Source organism: Siniperca chuatsi, linkage group LG6, assembly GCF_020085105.1.
Source record: "Siniperca chuatsi isolate FFG_IHB_CAS linkage group LG6, ASM2008510v1, whole genome shotgun sequence".
Taxonomy (NCBI): domain Eukaryota; kingdom Metazoa; phylum Chordata; class Actinopteri; order Centrarchiformes; family Sinipercidae; genus Siniperca; species Siniperca chuatsi.
In genome coordinates, this window is record NC_058047.1 from 17,635,714 (window position 1) to 17,654,196 (window position 18,483).

At 41.7% G+C, this 18,483-nt stretch overlaps 1 protein-coding gene across 2 annotated transcripts in view; it reads left to right on the forward strand.

The window, feature by feature from the left end:
- agbl4 (AGBL carboxypeptidase 4) overlaps nt 1–18,483 on the forward strand; it is a 288,623-nt gene that overhangs the window by 188,393 nt on the left and 81,747 nt on the right. For both annotated transcript variants that reach the window (XM_044199149.1, XM_044199150.1), the window contains one exon: nt 6,324–6,363. In XM_044199149.1, the coding sequence (XP_044055084.1) occupies nt 6,324–6,363 (40 nt within the window). The remainder of the gene's footprint in view (nt 1–6,323; nt 6,364–18,483) is intronic.

The window sequence follows — 18,483 nt, forward strand, 5'->3', positions numbered from 1 at the left end:
GAGCACATTATCAGATTACTGCAATCTACAGTGTTAGAGGGAGTGCAATAACGGCAGCAGCAGGAAGGACTGTATGCCCTGTGCAGGTGGCCGTGGTTGTCCTCTCCCTCCGCTCAAGAGGAAGCTGCTCTCTACTCTCAGAAGGAATAAATCTTTTATTTGGTTTGTTGTATTTTTAACCAAGAGCTCCTGGTCACGCAACAAAGCCCTGCTCGCCATCCCCTCTGCTCCCATCCTCTCTCTCCTCCTCTCAGCGCTACAACACACATTAACTTATACTGTCATGCAAGTGGAGACACGATCACATTTCTACTGGCAAGTAGCCATTTTCCTACAGAAACAAACAAGCAAACAAACATATTAAGCTTATTTGGTCTAATCTTTGTTGTGCTACATTTTCACATATATTAATTAAAGGCAGGATTTGTCGGTTGAGGTTTGTAAACACAACATTCAAAGTTGGCCCTTCCTCCCCGGCTCAACGACACCAGAAGCCCACGCCCAATGCTGTATATGACAACGCTGCTGTATCAGTTCTTCAACATTAGAAAAAAAATTTAGCTATCGTTAGCTATATACCATCTCATTCCAGACAGTAGCACTGAGTCTCAGATGATCAACTTACTACGTTGGTTTAGGACTGCCGTGGTAAACGGCATGGCTTGTCTGTTAGACAAAAAATGGTTCTAGGCTCCAGCTCAGCACTACAGACCTCAGGGTTATTTTCTCAAAACGTAAAGTTATTTGTATTGGTTGATAGTAGGACTTAGTGTGTACGTACAATGCTTGTATGTAAACTGCTAGCTACTATTTTTGGAATGTAACATTTGTTGCAATGAAAAGGCTGATGCTTTAGCAAGCTAACTAAGCTAAGCACCTAACTGTTCAACAGAAAACAGGCCCACTCGGTGTTGCGCTTCATCCCCATCTTTTTCATCAGTGCTCACCAGAGACTGAAAGCCAACCCAAGATTCACTCGCATTTTGGAACTAGCGTTGTCCGCTTGTTGTTTCGCCTCGCCATATTTGCGTTTTTTCAGCACTGTGTCCGCTATTTTCGTAGCTTACTCACACCCTGCTCGCTGTGATTGGCTGGGGGCTACACACCCACTGCCTAAAGGTTGACGCCCAGAAACGTCCTGAACACAGCAAAATAAGAAACTACAGGCAGAGGGCAGAGTCTCTGCAGATACAGACACTGCCACACACTTCTAGTGGATCATAAGTGATGATTGAGTCTATACCTTGTTTTTTTTTTCATTCTGTCTTTAAAGACATTATTGTATTATTGAACTATTATATTTTGGAGTTTTTTTTGGAAGCCTTACATCGTGAACGCCTGTATTTCTCTGACATTATGATGAACTTGATCTTAGTGAGCTAGACAGCTCACTGAGCCACACCCAAATATAACCTAAAAAGCTCATCCCATTAGATCATTCTTACCTCACCTCCCCTCTTTGTTACCAAGGGACGATGACTAAGATGCAGTTAGACACACAGACTGGGGTGCTACAGATCAGCCCAGGCATTGTGTGTGCGCATGTATGTGTGTGTGTGTGAGTGTGTGTGAGTGTGTGTGTGTGTGTGTGTGTGTGTGTGTGTGTGTGTGTGTGTGTGTGTGTGTGTGTGTGTGTGGTGGTTTAGCTGTGTGAGCATACACAGAAGTGAAAGTAGTGACTCAGATGAGATGCCAGATGAGGTAGACAGCAGAGATGAGATGAGAGGACCAGAGGAAGATGGAAGATGAGTCAGGCTGTTGACAACGATTCTCTCACTCACAACCCCATCAACCATTGACCCTTGCCCTGACCCTTGATATGTGATAGGGCGATGTTTGTGTGTGTGTTTGTGTGTGAGTGTGTAGGGGGCAGCAGTGGGGACTGGATGCAAATGCTTGTTTCCTGTATGTGACCTCATCAAGAGAGCAGGAGGGTAAAACCAGGATCACAGCACACATCAATAATTAATGCACTTAGCAAGCTGTAATGTTAACGTTGTATTTAGACAAAAGGCCAGAAACCCAACATACTCATATTAAGCAATTTTCATTCCATAAAGCAGTTATAATAATAATAATTTTAGTGCATTGTCTGGAAATAAACCTTCCTGCGCAATATATTTCCCTACTAATGGAGGTTCACTTTAATAGTATTCCCATCCCACAGCTGCATCGAATTCTTTCTTAAAAAACTGAAAACTGTGCAAGTAGTTGGATGATGGCTGTGGCAGTGTAATTTAGCCATATTGGCTTTAAATTAATTTGAAATGAGCCACAAAATGATGGCTAGGATTTGAGTTACTCCCCCCTCCCTTCCCCGATGGATCCTCTGCCTCTTCTCTCCTTCTACTTCCTCACTCACTCTTTTGTCTATGATAACAGTCAGCAAATATGAAAAGTAAATTCTGGAGGAAATATTGGCAAATGGGTTTTGGGTAGATTGTGCATGAATATTTAATTTAGTCATAAAGTAAGGGTTTAGTACATTAATGGCTTTTCCACCGCTGTCACTTCATTTGACCCCCCCTCCCCTTCTCACCCAGATTAGGATGGTGGCACCAGTCTGCTATCTGGTCTGCTGATTGGTTCTGTTAATGACCATATTTATACTGATTAGAACATTATAGATTTCTTTAGGGGTGGTGGTTGTCAGACTCATATTAGAAGACTATTCATTAAATAAGAAAATGTTTTTTTCCAGTAATATTCAAGAGAGACTAATACAAACTAATAACAAGTGAATCTGATAAAGACATTTATAGAGAAACTGAGCAGTTTGTCTTTTAGTCAGAATATCAATTTTACATTGGTTTGAAGTGTTTGCAAAATTACATCTTTGCACTTATGGAGGTAAAGATCAAATTTTATCAGGACCTGCACTCATAAAACATCCAAGAATAGAAGCTCTGAGGCAGGCTTCCTGGTCAGGTTACATGCCTAGAAAAAACATAATTATGTTCTCATATAACACTGTAGCTTTTTAAAAATAATTCCCTAAGTCCCTTGGTCTGTATCAGTATTGTTTACTGTGCTGCTGGCCACAGAGCCCCAGCGTCTATGCTGCCTGGCTAGACTACCGTGACAGCTGGAGTGGCCGTCACCTCTGGCTCCCAACTGTTTCCTTGTTTTCTGACCTAATAACACTTGAACTTGCATGTCCACTCTAGATTCACCTGTGGTAAACATCTGTGTACCTGAGCCAGACAGGTTTTTACAAATAATGATTTAACCTTCTTGGAGTTCTATACACTATATATATATAATGTGGCCTCCTGCATCAGGTCAGTCCAAATTAGTATCTGTTAAGGTGTCAAAGTATAATTTTGTGGCGTTCAAATACCAAAAGATACTGACAATCATTGTATTTCCCTGTGTAGTGAACCCTACCAACCTGGTAGTACGTATGCAATGAAATCAATCAATCATTTAGTCAATAATAAATACTCACTTTAGTTGGTTTAATCTGTTACAGTGTGTGTTTTGTCACTATAGTAGTGAGAGGGCAGTGGCCAGCCACTCTGAGGCTGGGCTGGCTTCAACCAGGGTGTGATCCCTCAGCTCTTGGCTGTGTTTGATAAAGATTAATTCAATCCTATTTTTTGCCCTGAAATGCTTTTGCTAATGTAATTCTCTCTGTGTCAGATTCCCCGCTCTCTCTCTCTTTGTGTGTGTGTGTGTGTGTGTGTGTGTGTGTGTGTGTGTGTGTGTGTGTGTGTGTGTGTGTGTGTGTCTGTCTCTCCCTCCTAAGGAACACTAAGCACCTTATCCATGTTAAGGACTGACAAAAGCAGCAGGAAGAGAGAGCAATGGTAGTGTGTTGTAATTCTCTACCACAGATTCATTATCTGTGTATAAGTACTGGCAGGCTGAACAGCGCTCACACTTTTCATTTGCTGGTTACAGATTGTGTGTGTTTGCATGTGTGCATCAGTATGTGTGTGCATGTTTGTGTATAAAAATGACCTGTGAGGATTTTGAGAATAGATTTTTTATAATGCCATCAGGTCTAGAAATTCCTCGGTATGTTCTGTGCACATATGTGTGTTTTCCTGATTTCATACATCTACGGTCATTTATATTCATACCATAATCTTAAACGAGAAATAATTTTCAAACGATGCCTCAGAGGTCAGTCTACCATAGTTTCACTTGCAGAGAGCTGGAGAGCCAGTAGAGGGTGCTACACAATCCAAGTGATAATTTAATCAACCTCTCTGCTAATACAGACTTCCATTTCCAAAAAGATTGGACAGGAGAGATCTGCATTTGTTATTATTTACTTTTTTTCTATTATTTAATAGTAGTGTACACTTAATTTATGTATCAGACAATTAATGAATAATAATAGATACTGAGTAATAATCAAGTTGAAAAAGATTTATACTATATTAGGGATTTTTTAAGTTAGTTACTGAAGTACAGACAGAGTAGGATTTGCTAAAGGAATCTCAATGTACATGTAGTGTTTCTACTATACACAAACATATTTTCTGGTGTAGTTAAGGGTTCTAATCAAGGCTTTATCCCTTGTACAGCAGCAGTGAGAAGAACTAGAGGTGTAAATGTTTCTCTGATGTTATTGATTTCTGCTGTGGCTTCATATCTGACTGAATGGAGAGTCAGCGGTCTCCACAGGTTGTAAAAGCAAAGTGTGTGTGGGTGTGTGTGTGAGGCTTGGAGGTCGGGGGTGGAGGCAGTGGTGGACCTTTATGATCTCAGCTTGCTCTCTTGTTGCTCTGACTGTGTCTCATGTTGTCATAGTGACCTCTACTGCTTGGCCATAGGTTACCTGTAAAGATGTTACAGGTAACCTATGGCCAAACATACTGTGCTGGTATACATATTTTACTCAAGGCAAAATAATCAAATAAACCTACTTATCTAACACTTCAGCTTTAGCCTCCCAAATTCTAACATGTTACTGGAGCATCTTTCCACTAACACTACTAAGGAAGCATCTTGTTTCTTTTCTGGCTATCCTGTGCTGGGATGACCTTCCCTCAGCCAAAAAGCCCCACACACCACCATTGAGTAGTATCGCCACCACTTCTTTCTCATCAACTTGCAATAATTTACTTTCTGTCTCATTAGCTTTTAGCTTTATTTTCATTCCAAGTTCTTTGCTTTGGCAGATATTTTACAGTCTGTATTCTACTCAGACATTTAAATACATACATTGTATTCAAATGTAAATTAATAAAACATAAAATCATTGAACATGCATGAAGGTTTCAATAAATTACTTCTATTGCTTTTAAATCATGCACAGTGCTGGCGAACTTGAATTTGAAATTATTCCATTGTTGCACCCAGTGGACCTCTTTCCACTCATATTGTATATTATAAGTCACTCTGAGTAAGAGCGTCTGCTAAATACTAAAATAAGTGTTTAGTAGCCTATCAGAGAGTTCCACTCCAGGCAGCACTATATGTGAGGAGAGAAGGACTGCAAGTATTCGCTGAGAGTCTCTTTGCTTATCCCTCTCAGCAACTGGTTAGTATGGTGCTTGAATATAAATGCAGTCTGGCCCTAAAATCTGGCTTTGACTGTGACCTAGCTATTCTGTACACCCCCCCACACACACACACACACACAGACCCTTCATCCTTTCGTAGGATGTGAAGATCTTCTTTCCTGCGGGACTGGTAGATGAGGAGGGCTGAGGTGTTGATTACTGCAGTGCTGTCAAGTGTTTGTGTGTCTGTAAGTGTGTGTGTAGAAAGGCAGCAGGTTAAAGAGAGGGGTAGCCAGCTAGCACCTCCTCTAGACTCCTTCTCAGCTGCTGGAGACATCAAGTGTAAAATTGCACACTCAAACACACTCTATCAAAACCAATGAGGTCACACTTACACGCACACAGAGTGTTTGGGAAACTACTTATACAAGCTCGTGGGTTCTTCATATTGGATGTTCGACTACACTAAGACCCTCCTTTACAGAAGAACAGTTTTGTTAAAAAGTTACTTGGAAGGAGTATCTCAAACTATTTCGTAAAAATTATGACAGAGAATATCACTGACTCAAATGTTAATAAGTAAAATGAAGTGTAAGGAGTTGCCACTGTGTTTAGCTGTCAGCCAGTAGTCATACAGGACAGTTACAGCACAGAACATCTTATTATGACAAAAATTTAACTAGAAATAATGTCCATATGTGAAATGAACTGAATCAGTAAACTACTAGTAATACTGAGCAAACTAAACCAATATGGCATATGTGAAATCGATTAATAGACTTTCTGCAACACTGCAAGGTAATTACAGATAATTAATGATAATTTTATGACAATTGTGTCTAACTTTCTTCTCTCTTTTTCTTCAAGCAACAACGCCGTCTAGACCTGTTAACCATCACCAACACTGGTAAGTCCCTGAGATCTTATGACTTCACTTTCACCCACAGTCCACCTCTCTACTTCAACACCACTCCACCACTGATATAAAACTGCACTGTGATGCTCCCACAGGAAGCTCAATATCAATGTACTTTCCATGTTTTTAATTTGGCATATTATATTGATTTGACAGAAACGTGCCAGTAAGGCACCCAGCGTATATTCCTCGACCCCCCTTCTAGATGCTAAAAGGGTTACAGGCTGTTTTCTGGAAGGTGCTTTCCTACACAAACACAAAACTGCACAGTTGGGTAGTAGGACAAGCGCAGATAACATGGTGCTTGTGCTGTTGAAAACCCTGAAGCAGAAGCACTACTGATTGATGGCTGCTGGTCAGTTACTGGTGCTGTATCCTAAGATGCAGTCTTAGGATGTGACATATTAAATGTCAAAGAACATGCATGAAGTGAACTATTGCCTTGAAGCTTTTATAGTGGGATAATACAGAATTCAGTATTAGTCACACAAGTCATTAGGGCAAGCATATGCCCCCAGTGTGTATGCTCAGTACATGTGCCAATTACTAACATTACAGTAGTTTACAGTTTCTTGCATTCCTGTGTTTAAAATTTTAATTTAAAAGATAAATAGACCTACCAGTCACAACACAACAGACTGGCACTATACAAATGTAATATAAAGCTTCCATACTTTCTTCTTTAAGTCCTCAAAAATAAATTTTACCTCCAAAAGAAGGCTACATACAAAAGAAAACAATGCACATTCAAAAATACAGCTCCAAATCAAAACAAAATCTTATACTTGTTCATACTCTGGGTTTTGGCAGACTAGGCGCTACTCCGCCCCTCAGGTCTAAGACTGAATTGCACCTATAAACGAAAGTCCAGTTTACTCGTCAAGCAGTTGGTTCTAACTAAGATCCCGCTTCTGACCAGGCAGTTAGCCAATCATAGTTTAGCATAATGTGGTGGCCAATCACATTTCAGGTCACTCCCTAGCCATGCCCCTCACGTGCATACATCCCTCTTCGTGTTTGTGTGTGTTGTAAGAACACATTTTGTAGAGCATATGGGAGACTTTGTACTTATTTTTTGTGATTGTTAAGAGATTAGCCCACGGGTCAGATCTAACAGTAATTGTCGACTGTCATAATACTTCTGTTACAACACTCCAACTTCTCCTTCTGTGATGGATTACATTTGTGCTAATGTCACTCCTACCATGAGATTTGTTGATATTTTTACACATTTACTTTTATTTTCACATTCAGATGGTATTTTGACTCACGGTTATTTGCCTTTGTGCGACACCTGATCACAGTCTGTGTGTGTAGCCATGTTTTTAGCTGTGCTGAGTGTGTGTACAACTGTGTGACTGTATGTATGTACATGTATGTATGTCTCTATAAGTGTACTCCTCTTTGTTAGTGTGTGTTGTTTGTTTGTTTGTATGTGCATAAAAGTTGCTAAATTAGATGTAATATAGACTTCACCGTTAACACATTTTAACTGGTGTGTGTTTACCAGATGCTTTCACATCCAAATGTTACTTATGAAAAACTTATACGTGTTTCTGAAACCCTCTGGTTTAGACGTCTAAAATTCTGTCACACACACCATTGAAATGGTTTGTGCTCGTACAGGCACACACTCCAGAAACACTCATACACACTCTATATATATACTTTTATAATATAATATAGTATGTAGAGCTGCAATAATTAGTCAATTAATTGATTAGTCCATCAAAAGAAATTAATCTGCAACTATTTTGATAATCAATTAAAGAGATGTTGTTATACGATCTTGATTCCCTCTTACATGAAACACTTCTGAAACACGTGTTTTAGTAAGGAACATGGATTCAAAATTGTCAATTAATGTTTATGAGCATATTGTATTACTGTACTGTTTAGGGTTTCATTTTATTTTCAGTATGCGTATGAGAGGTAAAATATGTTTACAGTTTGTGCAAAGTAATTTGAATAGTGTCCTGTATGCACCTCAAACTCGTAACATGTAGCAATCAGGTGTACATATGGTGCTCCAAGTTTGACTGGATGTGGAAACAATGTCACAAAGTAGTTGCACTGTTAGAAATCTATGCCAGTCTCTTACTGTAGAGATGCAGTTGTGAGAACGAGGGATCCACTGAGATAGAAAGCAAGGAGAAATTCGAAAAATGGGGGAGGAGTAACAGATGGGGATGGCAAGGAGGATACAGAGACCCATATGTCTAAAGTATCTGGATGATCTAATATGATTTGATTAGAATAATGCATATGTGAGGCTCATGGAGACCGGGTTAATTTAGCAGGTTTATGTTGCAGCTGTTCCTCAGGCCCTGGGCAGAGGCAAGACTCGCCCCTAGCCTTCACAGTTTGACAGAGGGCAACCAGAGAGAGAGAAAGGGCTGGTAAGAAGGGAGAGAATGTGAGAAAGACTTTATAGCAACACCGTTAATGGTGAAGTCAGAAAGACAAAGAGGGAGGGATTAGATTATCATATGAAATTATATGATAACATGTATGCATGTATACAACAACTAAATACTAAACTGACCTCAGAAAGTGTTAATTTTTGACGTGTGTTCCTGATGGATTTGCCAGGGACTGTCACAAGTCCACGTTCTCCAATTTCTTGTGTCTTACAAGTGTGTATTTTGTGATTCGATGTTTATTATAAGTACTGTTTAAATGTGTCCTGTTTACAGAAAAAACAAAAAAATTACTACTCACTAATTACTACTACCTCATACTGTATCACAGATCTACACAAAATGGTACAAAAGGAAGCAATACAGAAACAAGTGCGAATTTTCAATAGCTGCACGTGTTGCATGCATTCACACAAACACAATCTCACAAGAGTGTGCGAAATTGTAGGGGCGGGGCAAACTGTCACCAATGAAAAAAGAACTCTACTTAGTCCAATGATGCCTCCCACAAGTGTCTATGACAACACGTTCATGAGTTATGAGAGGGGATGTGGCAAAATGGTGTGTATGTATGTCTGTGTGTGTGTGTGTGTGTGTGTGTGTGTGTATCTTTGTACAAAGTTTTGTTATGTTACGTGAATCCATTTGGAAGTTATGCGCCTTTTTGTGATAGGCCCCTCATTGCCATGCACAATATTTCAAGTATTCCAGTGATGTTAATGATCCAATGTCCAGTTTAGTGACTTAGAGTCATATAGACTAACACTTAGAGGGAGAAGTTAAAGAGTTTGATGGCCACAGGCAGGAATGACTTCCTGTGGCGCTCTGTGATGCATTTTGGGGGGATGAGTCTTTCGTTGAAGGTACTCCTTTGTTTGACCAGCACTTCATGGAGTGGGTGGGAGACACTGTCCAAGATGGCATGTAGTTTGGCCAGCATCCTCCTCTCTAATACCACCGCCAGAGAGTCCAGCTCCACCCCCACAATGTCACTGGCCTTACGGATCAGTTTGTTGAGCCTGTTAGCATCCGCTACCCTCAACCTGCTGCCCCAGCATGCAACAGTATACAGGATAGCACTGGCCCCCTCGGGGTGCATTGAGCAAGGACCATCATCCAGTGTGGGTCCTTAGGCTGCTACCTACCTCATGCAATGATGAGTGACAATGAAATACATGAGATGCCGGCTCATCTGCATCAGGTGTTGGGGAACCAGAGCACTGAGATGAAAAATGGGCTAGCGGAGATGCGCGAGATGCGATAGCAAGGCTCTGTTGGAATGCTACTACTCCAGTAACCCTAGTCAGAGGGGTTACATGCAAAGGATGTGGAATAAATGGTTACTTCGAAACCCACAATCAAGGCTTACAGCGAAGCAACTAACAGCTCAGTGTTCCAACATCCACAAGCGGCAACTGCTATCACGACTTGAGATTGACGAGATACAACACAAATGCTACGGCAAGGGGGAGCCAGGACAACAGGTCAGAGGGGAATCAACGGCGGCTCCCCAACCAGAGACTGGGTACAAAGCCCCAACAAGTGCAATCACGCTGAATGAGGCAGCGACTGACCTGAAAGATAAGATCATGGCGAGAATGAATGCAAGGTAACCCCGACGTCAATTACTTACTTACTAAGTGAAGTACCATCAGAAAGTCTCCTAGAAGATGTGAATGCAGCATTGAGTGCGATACCTAACACAACCATCACTGAAACCAATGAGCTGATATACACTTCAGCAGCAGTGATCCTCGAGATGCTTGGCTATAAGAGCAACCATGAGAAACAGTACCCACATGCTTGGCTACAAGAGCAACCATGAGAAACAGTACCCACCATGGAGGCTAAAATCAAGGAGGCACAGAGAGAAGTGAGCCAACTGACAGAGGCCGAGAGAGGTGCAATGAAAAAACAAGTACCCAAGAGGTACGACCAGATGCCCATAACTAATGCACTCGAAACTGCCAAACAAAGGCTCCAAGCCTTGGCCAGCCACCTAAAGACAGAGGCCGAGAGAGGTTCAATGAAAAAACAAGTACCCAAGAGGTACGACCAGATGCCCATACCTGAAGCACTCGAAACTGCCAAACAAAGGCTCCAAGCCTTGGCCAGCCGCCTACAGAGGTACACGAGAGAGAATGAAGCCAGAAGAATAAACCTGCTGTTCGCAACTCAACCTGCGAAAGTGTACGCTCAATGGCAGGGTAATAACAGCAGGGCAGACCCACCAAGGCTGGAAACTGAACAGTACTGGAAAAGTATATGGGAGAGGGAGGCATCACACAACAGCAATGCACAGTGGCTGGTGGCTCTAAGAGAGGACCACAGCAACCTCCCTGAACAGAATCCAGTTACCATCACAGTGGCAGACATCCAAGAAAGAGTCTCAGGTATGAAAAACTAGACAGCACCGGGCCCTGACAGGATCCACACCTACTGGCTAAAGAAGCTCACTGCACTCCACGAGCACCTAGCAGCACAAATGAACCAGCTGCTAAGGGATGGGACGCACCCTGAATGGCTTACCAAAGGGCGTACAATCCTGATCCTGAAGGATCCCTCAAAGGTTACAGTCCCATCCAACTATCGGCCAATAACCTGTCTCTCCACAACATGGAAGCTCATGTCAGGCATCATCTAAGATAAGTGGGCACATGGATCAATACATGAGCATGGGCATCGGCAAAGAAACCAGAGGAGCCAAACACCAACTCCTGGTTGACAGAACAGTCACCCAAGACTGCAGAACCCGACACACCAACCTGTGCACTGCCTGGATTGATTACAAGAAAGCATATGACTCAATGCCACACACGTGGATCACTGAATGCTTGGAGATGTACAACATCAACAGGACTCTAAGAGACTTCATTGCAAACTCGATGAGGCTGTGGAAAACCACCCTTGAGGCCAATGGCAAGCCACTTGCACAAGTGTCTATCAAATGTGGCATATACCAAGGAGATGCTCTGTCCCCACTGCTGTTCTGCATAGGTCTGAACCCCCTCAGCCAAATAATCAACAAGACTTGCTATGGAGACCGACTCAGGAATGGGGTCACCATCAGTCACCTCCTCTACATGGATGACATCAAGCTATACGCTAAGAGCGAGCGGGACATCGACTCACTGATCCACACCACCAGGATCTACAGCTCTGACATTGGGATGTCTTTCGGGCTTGAGAAGTGTAGTCGAATGGTGATAAAGAGAGGGAAGGTAGTCCGCACAGAACAGGTCTCACTTCCAGAAGGAACAATAGCAGACATTGAGGATGGTTACAAGTACCTTGGAATACCACAGGCAAATGGCAACCTCGAAGAGGCAACAAGGAAAACAGCAACTGCCAAATACCTCCAACGAGTAAGGCAAGTCCTAAAAAGTCAGCTCAATGGCAAGAACAAGGCCCAGGCAATAAACAGTTACGCCCTGCCAGTGATCAGATACCCTGCAGGAATAATAAGATGGCCAAAGGAAGAGATACAGACCACAGACGTTAAGACGCAAAAGCTCCTCACCATGCATGGAGGGTTCCATCCCAAATCCAGCACCCTGAGACTGTACACTAGCCATAAGGAAGGCGGCCGTGGACTAGTGAGTGTGAGAGCCACTATCCAGGATGAAACATCCAAGATCCACAAGTACATCAAAGATAAGGCCCCAACAGATGATGTGCTCAGAGAATGCCTAAGGCAATGGGGAACAGAGGAAGAGGTGCTGGAGGAGGGACCATCATGGGAGGACAAACCCCTACATGGGATGTACCACCGGAACATAACTGAAGTGGCTGATATCAAGAAATCCTACCAATGACTAGAGCGGGCTGGATTGAAGGACAGCACAGAGGCACTCATCATGGCTGCACAGGAGCAGGCCCTGAGCACCAGAGCAATAGAGGCCCAGATCTACCACACCAGACAAGACCCAAGGTGTAGGCTGTGCAAAGAGGCCCCTGAGACAATCCAGCACATAACTGCAGGTTGTAAGATGCTGGCAGGGAACGCATACATGAAGCGGCATAACCAAATGGCTGGCATAGTGTACAGGAACATCTGCACGGAGTATGGACTGGAAACCCCGAGGTCAAAGTGGGAAGCACCTCCAAAGGTGGTAGAGAATGACCGAGCCAAGATCCTGTTGGACTTCCAGATTCAGACTGACAGAATGTTAATGGCGAACCAACCAGACATCGTGGTGGTGGACAAACAGCAGAGGAAAGCCGCTGTGGTTGACGTGGTAATACCAAGGGATGGCAACATCAGGAAAAAGGAACATGAGAAACTAGAGAAATACCAAGGGCTCAGAGAAGAGCTGGAGAAGGCTTGGAAGGTGAAGGTGACAGTGGTGCCTGTGGTCATCGGAGCACTCGGGGCAGTGACCCCCAAACTGGAGGAGTGGCTACAGCAGATCCCTGGAAGAACACCAGACATCTCAGTCCAGAAAAGTGCAGTACTAGGAACAGCAAAGATACTGCGCAGAACCCTCAAGCTCCCAGGCCTCTGTTAGAAGATCCGAGCTCGAAGGATGAGACCACCCGCGGAGGGTGAAGGACGAAGTTTTATATATGTATATAATTGCCTCAGAAAACATTCTGACCCATTCACTGTTTTCACCGTTTGTTGTAGAACAAACTTTTGTTTGTAAATATTTTTAAAATGAAAAAAAAAAAAAACTAAATATACATTATCTCATCTGTTATGAAGCCTTATGTCAATACTTTGTAAAACCAACCGGTGTGTCAGTGTCAAGTCTTCTTTGGTAAACCCCATACCGGTTTTGCACAACTGGTTTGGTAAAGTTTCTTCTTTACAGATCCTCTAAAGCTCAGTCAGATTGGTTGGGAAGCACTAGTGAATGCTGATCTTTATATATTTCCATAGATTTTCAGAAGGATTATGTTCTGGCTTAAAGGGGCAGTTCACCCCAAAATCAAAAGTACATATTTTTCCTCTGACCTGTAGAACTATTTATCCATCTAGATTGTTTTGGTATGAGTTGCCAAGTTTTGGAGATATCGGCCATAGAGATGTCTGCCTTCTCTTGAATATAATGGAAATGGATGACACTCAGCTTGTGGTGCTCAAAGCACCAAAAAAATACATTTGAAAAACTCACCAGCAATGTCTCTTTCCACAAATCATGAACCAGTTACTCAAGATATACCACAGACCTTGTTGTGAGCAGTTTCATGTGGGAACTATTTTCTTTCTATCTCTATTTCTATTTCTTCTATTTCTTTTTTCTTTCTGCCAGACTACATCCGCCAACCGTATCACCGTGCAGAAGGAAGCGTGCATCTACTGATCTTGTGGAGTAGTTACTGTAGTTTATAGCTAACCGATACTGCTAGCCCACCTAGCACCACTGAGCTAGTTGCTACATGAAACTGCTCACAACAAGGTCTGGCCAACAAGGCCATATAGTCCCATTATATTCAAAAAGGGCAGACATCTCTACGGCCGATATCTCCAAAACTCTGCAACTCTCACACCAAAACAATCTAGATGGATAAATAGCAGTACAGGTAAGAGGAAAAATATGTATTTTGATTTGGGGCTGACTTGTCCCTTTAAGCCAGGCCCTTAAAAAAGTCTGCTGAGGTCAATCTAGTTTTGTTTGTAGCTGTTTGGTTTACGTCGTTGTCTTGGTGACAGGTGGAGTTAATTTGAGCTGCAGATCAGGTTTTCTGGCTCTGATCATTATCACCATATCATCATGTTTTCATCACCATGTTTCATGTTTTAGGCATTTGAAGGTGGTTAACATGTTTTTTGTCTCAGAGCAGAGGCTATTTTTCCTAATGCTTTGAGTTTGGTAAATTCCAGGTGGGCTGTCAGATGTGTTTTACTCAGAACTGACTCTCATTCTCATAAAAAGGCTTGATCCGTGGAGTGCTTCAGAGATGTCTATCTTTCTGCCGGGTTCTCCCATATCTTTTGAGAAAACCTGAACTTCTTTTAGATTGATCACAATGGATTTTTAGTTGCCTCCCTGACAAAGACCCTCGTAAACTATTTACTGTGTTCGGCCAGATGGGAGTCTTGGTGGTTCCAAACTATGTTGATTTCACTCTGTAGCAATATTTATACTCTTTCTTGGATCTGTAGACTGGCAATGCCCGCTATTTTTTACTTTATTTTGGTTGGGTATGGCTCAATAGGACTTTGCATTTTAAGTAGACATGGGTGACTGACAGCACTCTCCTTCCCTCACAAATCAACACTTCATACCTGTTTGGGTGAATACACCACTCGCTGAGCTGTTATTGCTCTTGGCTTCTGATACTCAAACTGCTCAGAAAACATTTGTAAATTTCTTACAAACTATCCACTAAAATCAAGTTCTGAATACATTTGAGGCAACAAATAGGCCACTGAGTTTTAGAACCATTTTATGGCTGTTAATGGCTTTCAGGACTTTTTAGATACTGCAGATACTGCATCATGTGAGCCCAGAACCACTGCTTTTGTTTTATTTGTGTTGTGTTGCACAAAGTGAACAGTCACAGGAAGTCATTTTCTTCCATTTTTAGCACCTGCCTCCTTAGATGTCTGTGTAGGGCCTCATTATAGGTATAGTGTCTAAATTTATAGCAAAAACAATCAAATTTATATTAAATCTTACAACAAAAAAGTTAAGGGATCTGATTGCTTTGCAAAGTTGCTGTACTCATCAAAGCTAATTTAAATTATTCCTCTTTTTTTTTTTGGTTAGTATGCAGTGTCAAACTTTAGCATTCCATGGTCTCTTAAGTGAGGTAAAATGGCCCAACAACCACAACTACCGAGCCAAGTCTTTTCAATTGCTGCAACGTTTTACTCGGGTGAAATGCCCTTTTTATGTTTTAAACTGTATTAATCTTAATATAGCCTTAAACGTAACTTTCTTTTAAACTTTGCATCTCCATCTTTGGATGAGCTTACAGTTTTCCAGTGGACACAGTAGAACTACCCTCCTTCAGGGTGTAGTTGACACTCATGGAGGGGCCCTAGATAGACTGAAATAGCTTTCAATTATTTCTCACTGAAAGGTTTCTTCCTCTGACCAGTGTAGAGCTCAGTGTGCTGTGCAAATTATTGCAGGTCATTATTCAGGCTGTTGTTACGTGTGGCCTTGAAGGGAAGTCTATTATATTCTTAACTTGGCAGACATATTTTATTCTGCCCTGCTGCTTATTACTATTCACAGTAGGTGAGCGCACATGCACACACACACACACACACAGACATACACACACACTGAACACGGTGAAGGTTATTATGATGACTGTATGAAGAGCAGGTGAGGCTTTCAGATGAATGAATCTGATAAGGAAACACAGGCAGGACACCCTCTCCTTTTCCCTGCAGATTAAAGGAGTTTCCGCTCTTTCGCTCCCTTTCTCCTTGTCATCCTCTCACGTGCCTCTCTCTCTGCTGTCGGCACTTCTTCCCCTGCTCGTTTGACTTAGCATCTCTCGTTATCTACTGTTATTTACTCTTATTTTATCACATTGCCTTTGTCCTCATTTCTGCCCTTTTGTGTCATATTATTCCCTCCTTTCCCTATCCTTCATTCCCCCCTCTTCGTCTCGTCTTCATAGCATGGACAGCAGGAGGAATCACAGGGTGTGAACAAACTAATAGGCTCAAGTGGCTTCATAACATGCTGTGTGTGTGAGAGAGAAAGAGATTTGATGAGGATTCTGCCCCTGCTGCTCTGTTGGCCTCTGTCTCTAATGGCGTTCATTAGCTACTCTGAAGAATGATTCACTCTCACACATGTATTCACACACATGTAATTGAGTGTGTGTATATATATATGTATATATATGTGTATATATATGTGTATATATGTGTATATATATGTGTATATATGTATATATATATGTTTATATGTATATATATATGTGTGTATATATGTGTATATATATGTATATGTATATATATATGTATATGTGTATATATATATATATATATATATATACATATATACACTCAATTACATGTGTGTGAATACGTGTGAGAGTGAATCATTCTTACATACATACATACACATACTTTATATACAGCTCTGATACATACACACAGCAGGGAAAAACCAACAAAAAAAAAACACGCAGTATCTCTTTTACGCTCTCTTTCACACACACACATGCTCACTCATTCCCACACACAGACCCACTCAAACCTCACTCGGCCCTCTTTAATTGGACACTTGAGCAGCGCACGGCTGCATCTGGCTTCTGTTGAACACAGCCTGACATTTCAGACTGCTGACCTTTCCAGCCCTGCCACAACTAAATAATGATTAGTCCTGGCAACTGTTCCACCACAGCAGCACCCAGGTACACACACATGCACACGAGTATGTACACATAACCACCCCACCACCACACACACAGGTGCAAACAGCGCAAAACAGAACAACAAAACACCTGTATTGAAGGCTTTGCCTTTTCACAGTGAGAAAATGGGGTGCAGACATTGATTGGCTTATCGATTAGATTGTCCTTTTCCATATCTGCAGTCAACACCCAATAATGTGTTGTTGTAAATTAACTCTGCATGCCTCTGTTTAGGTTCTCCTTTCCCCTTTATGTGCTCTCAGCATTACAGTGGAAAAAAGGTCAATCATATTCATGAGATCTAGGCAGATTTGAGAGGATGGTTGTGAGTGACTGTGTGTGTACTTGTGCACACATTTTTAGGTTTGTGCACAGATGCATGCAGCATGTGTGTGTGTCTAAAGCAATGAAGCAGTGTGGAGATAATAGGCAGTTCTCAGATCTCTCCTCTCACTTTCTTCTTTTTCACTCTATCACTTCTTTCTTTGTATCTCCATTTCCCTGCTGTTTCTGTCAGAACAGAATAGAAATGTTCTTCATTAGAGCCTCTCTTTCTACAGATATTCTTTGTGTTTCCCGCTTTGCTCTCTCCAGACAATACCACTGTACATATCGCTGAGGTCAGGGGTCACATTTTGCACAGCCAGCTACTCATATTCAAATGCCTTGTTTGAATCTTTCATTGTACGTAGTTTTAGTGTGGAAATTGAAGTATGTAAATGTAGCATAAGAGAGGCATAATTAAGTATGGAGCTGATGTTTACAACCATAATTATTTTAGCCTTATTGCTTCCATGGAAACAACCTCGTCAGGGCATCGTTTTTGAATAAAATCACAGCTGGAAAAACAGCTGCTCACAAATTCAAATTTCAATGTATATTTTAAAAGAATTGTTACATCTTTTTTTGGTTTTCAAGAGTCCAGTGGGGTATTCAGAAAATACTTTAAGTACAGCTACAAAATGACCTGCAAATCAAAGTAAACAGCCATGATTTGGAGGTCAAGTTATTACTTTATCTTCTTAAAATAGGCTACAACTGATAATGAAATCTGTTTCACACTCTCACCAGTACAGTAGACATGAAAATTAGGTTTCAGACCAGGATGGCGCTTACAGTTGCTCAAATTGCCAGGAGGAGCAACAGGAGGATCATAGCAGCGGTTATCTCCTGGCAACGTACGTATACCTGCACAGAATATTCTCATATTAACAATTTAGCAATGTGACAGGTTATCATATTAACAATTTATCTTAGCGGTAAAGCCTTACTGTAACAGGTACCCATATCGCCCAGTTGCTCTGATATTTAGCATCCTATACGCTCTAAGCCAGGAGGAGCAACAGTCAAACACACCATTAGG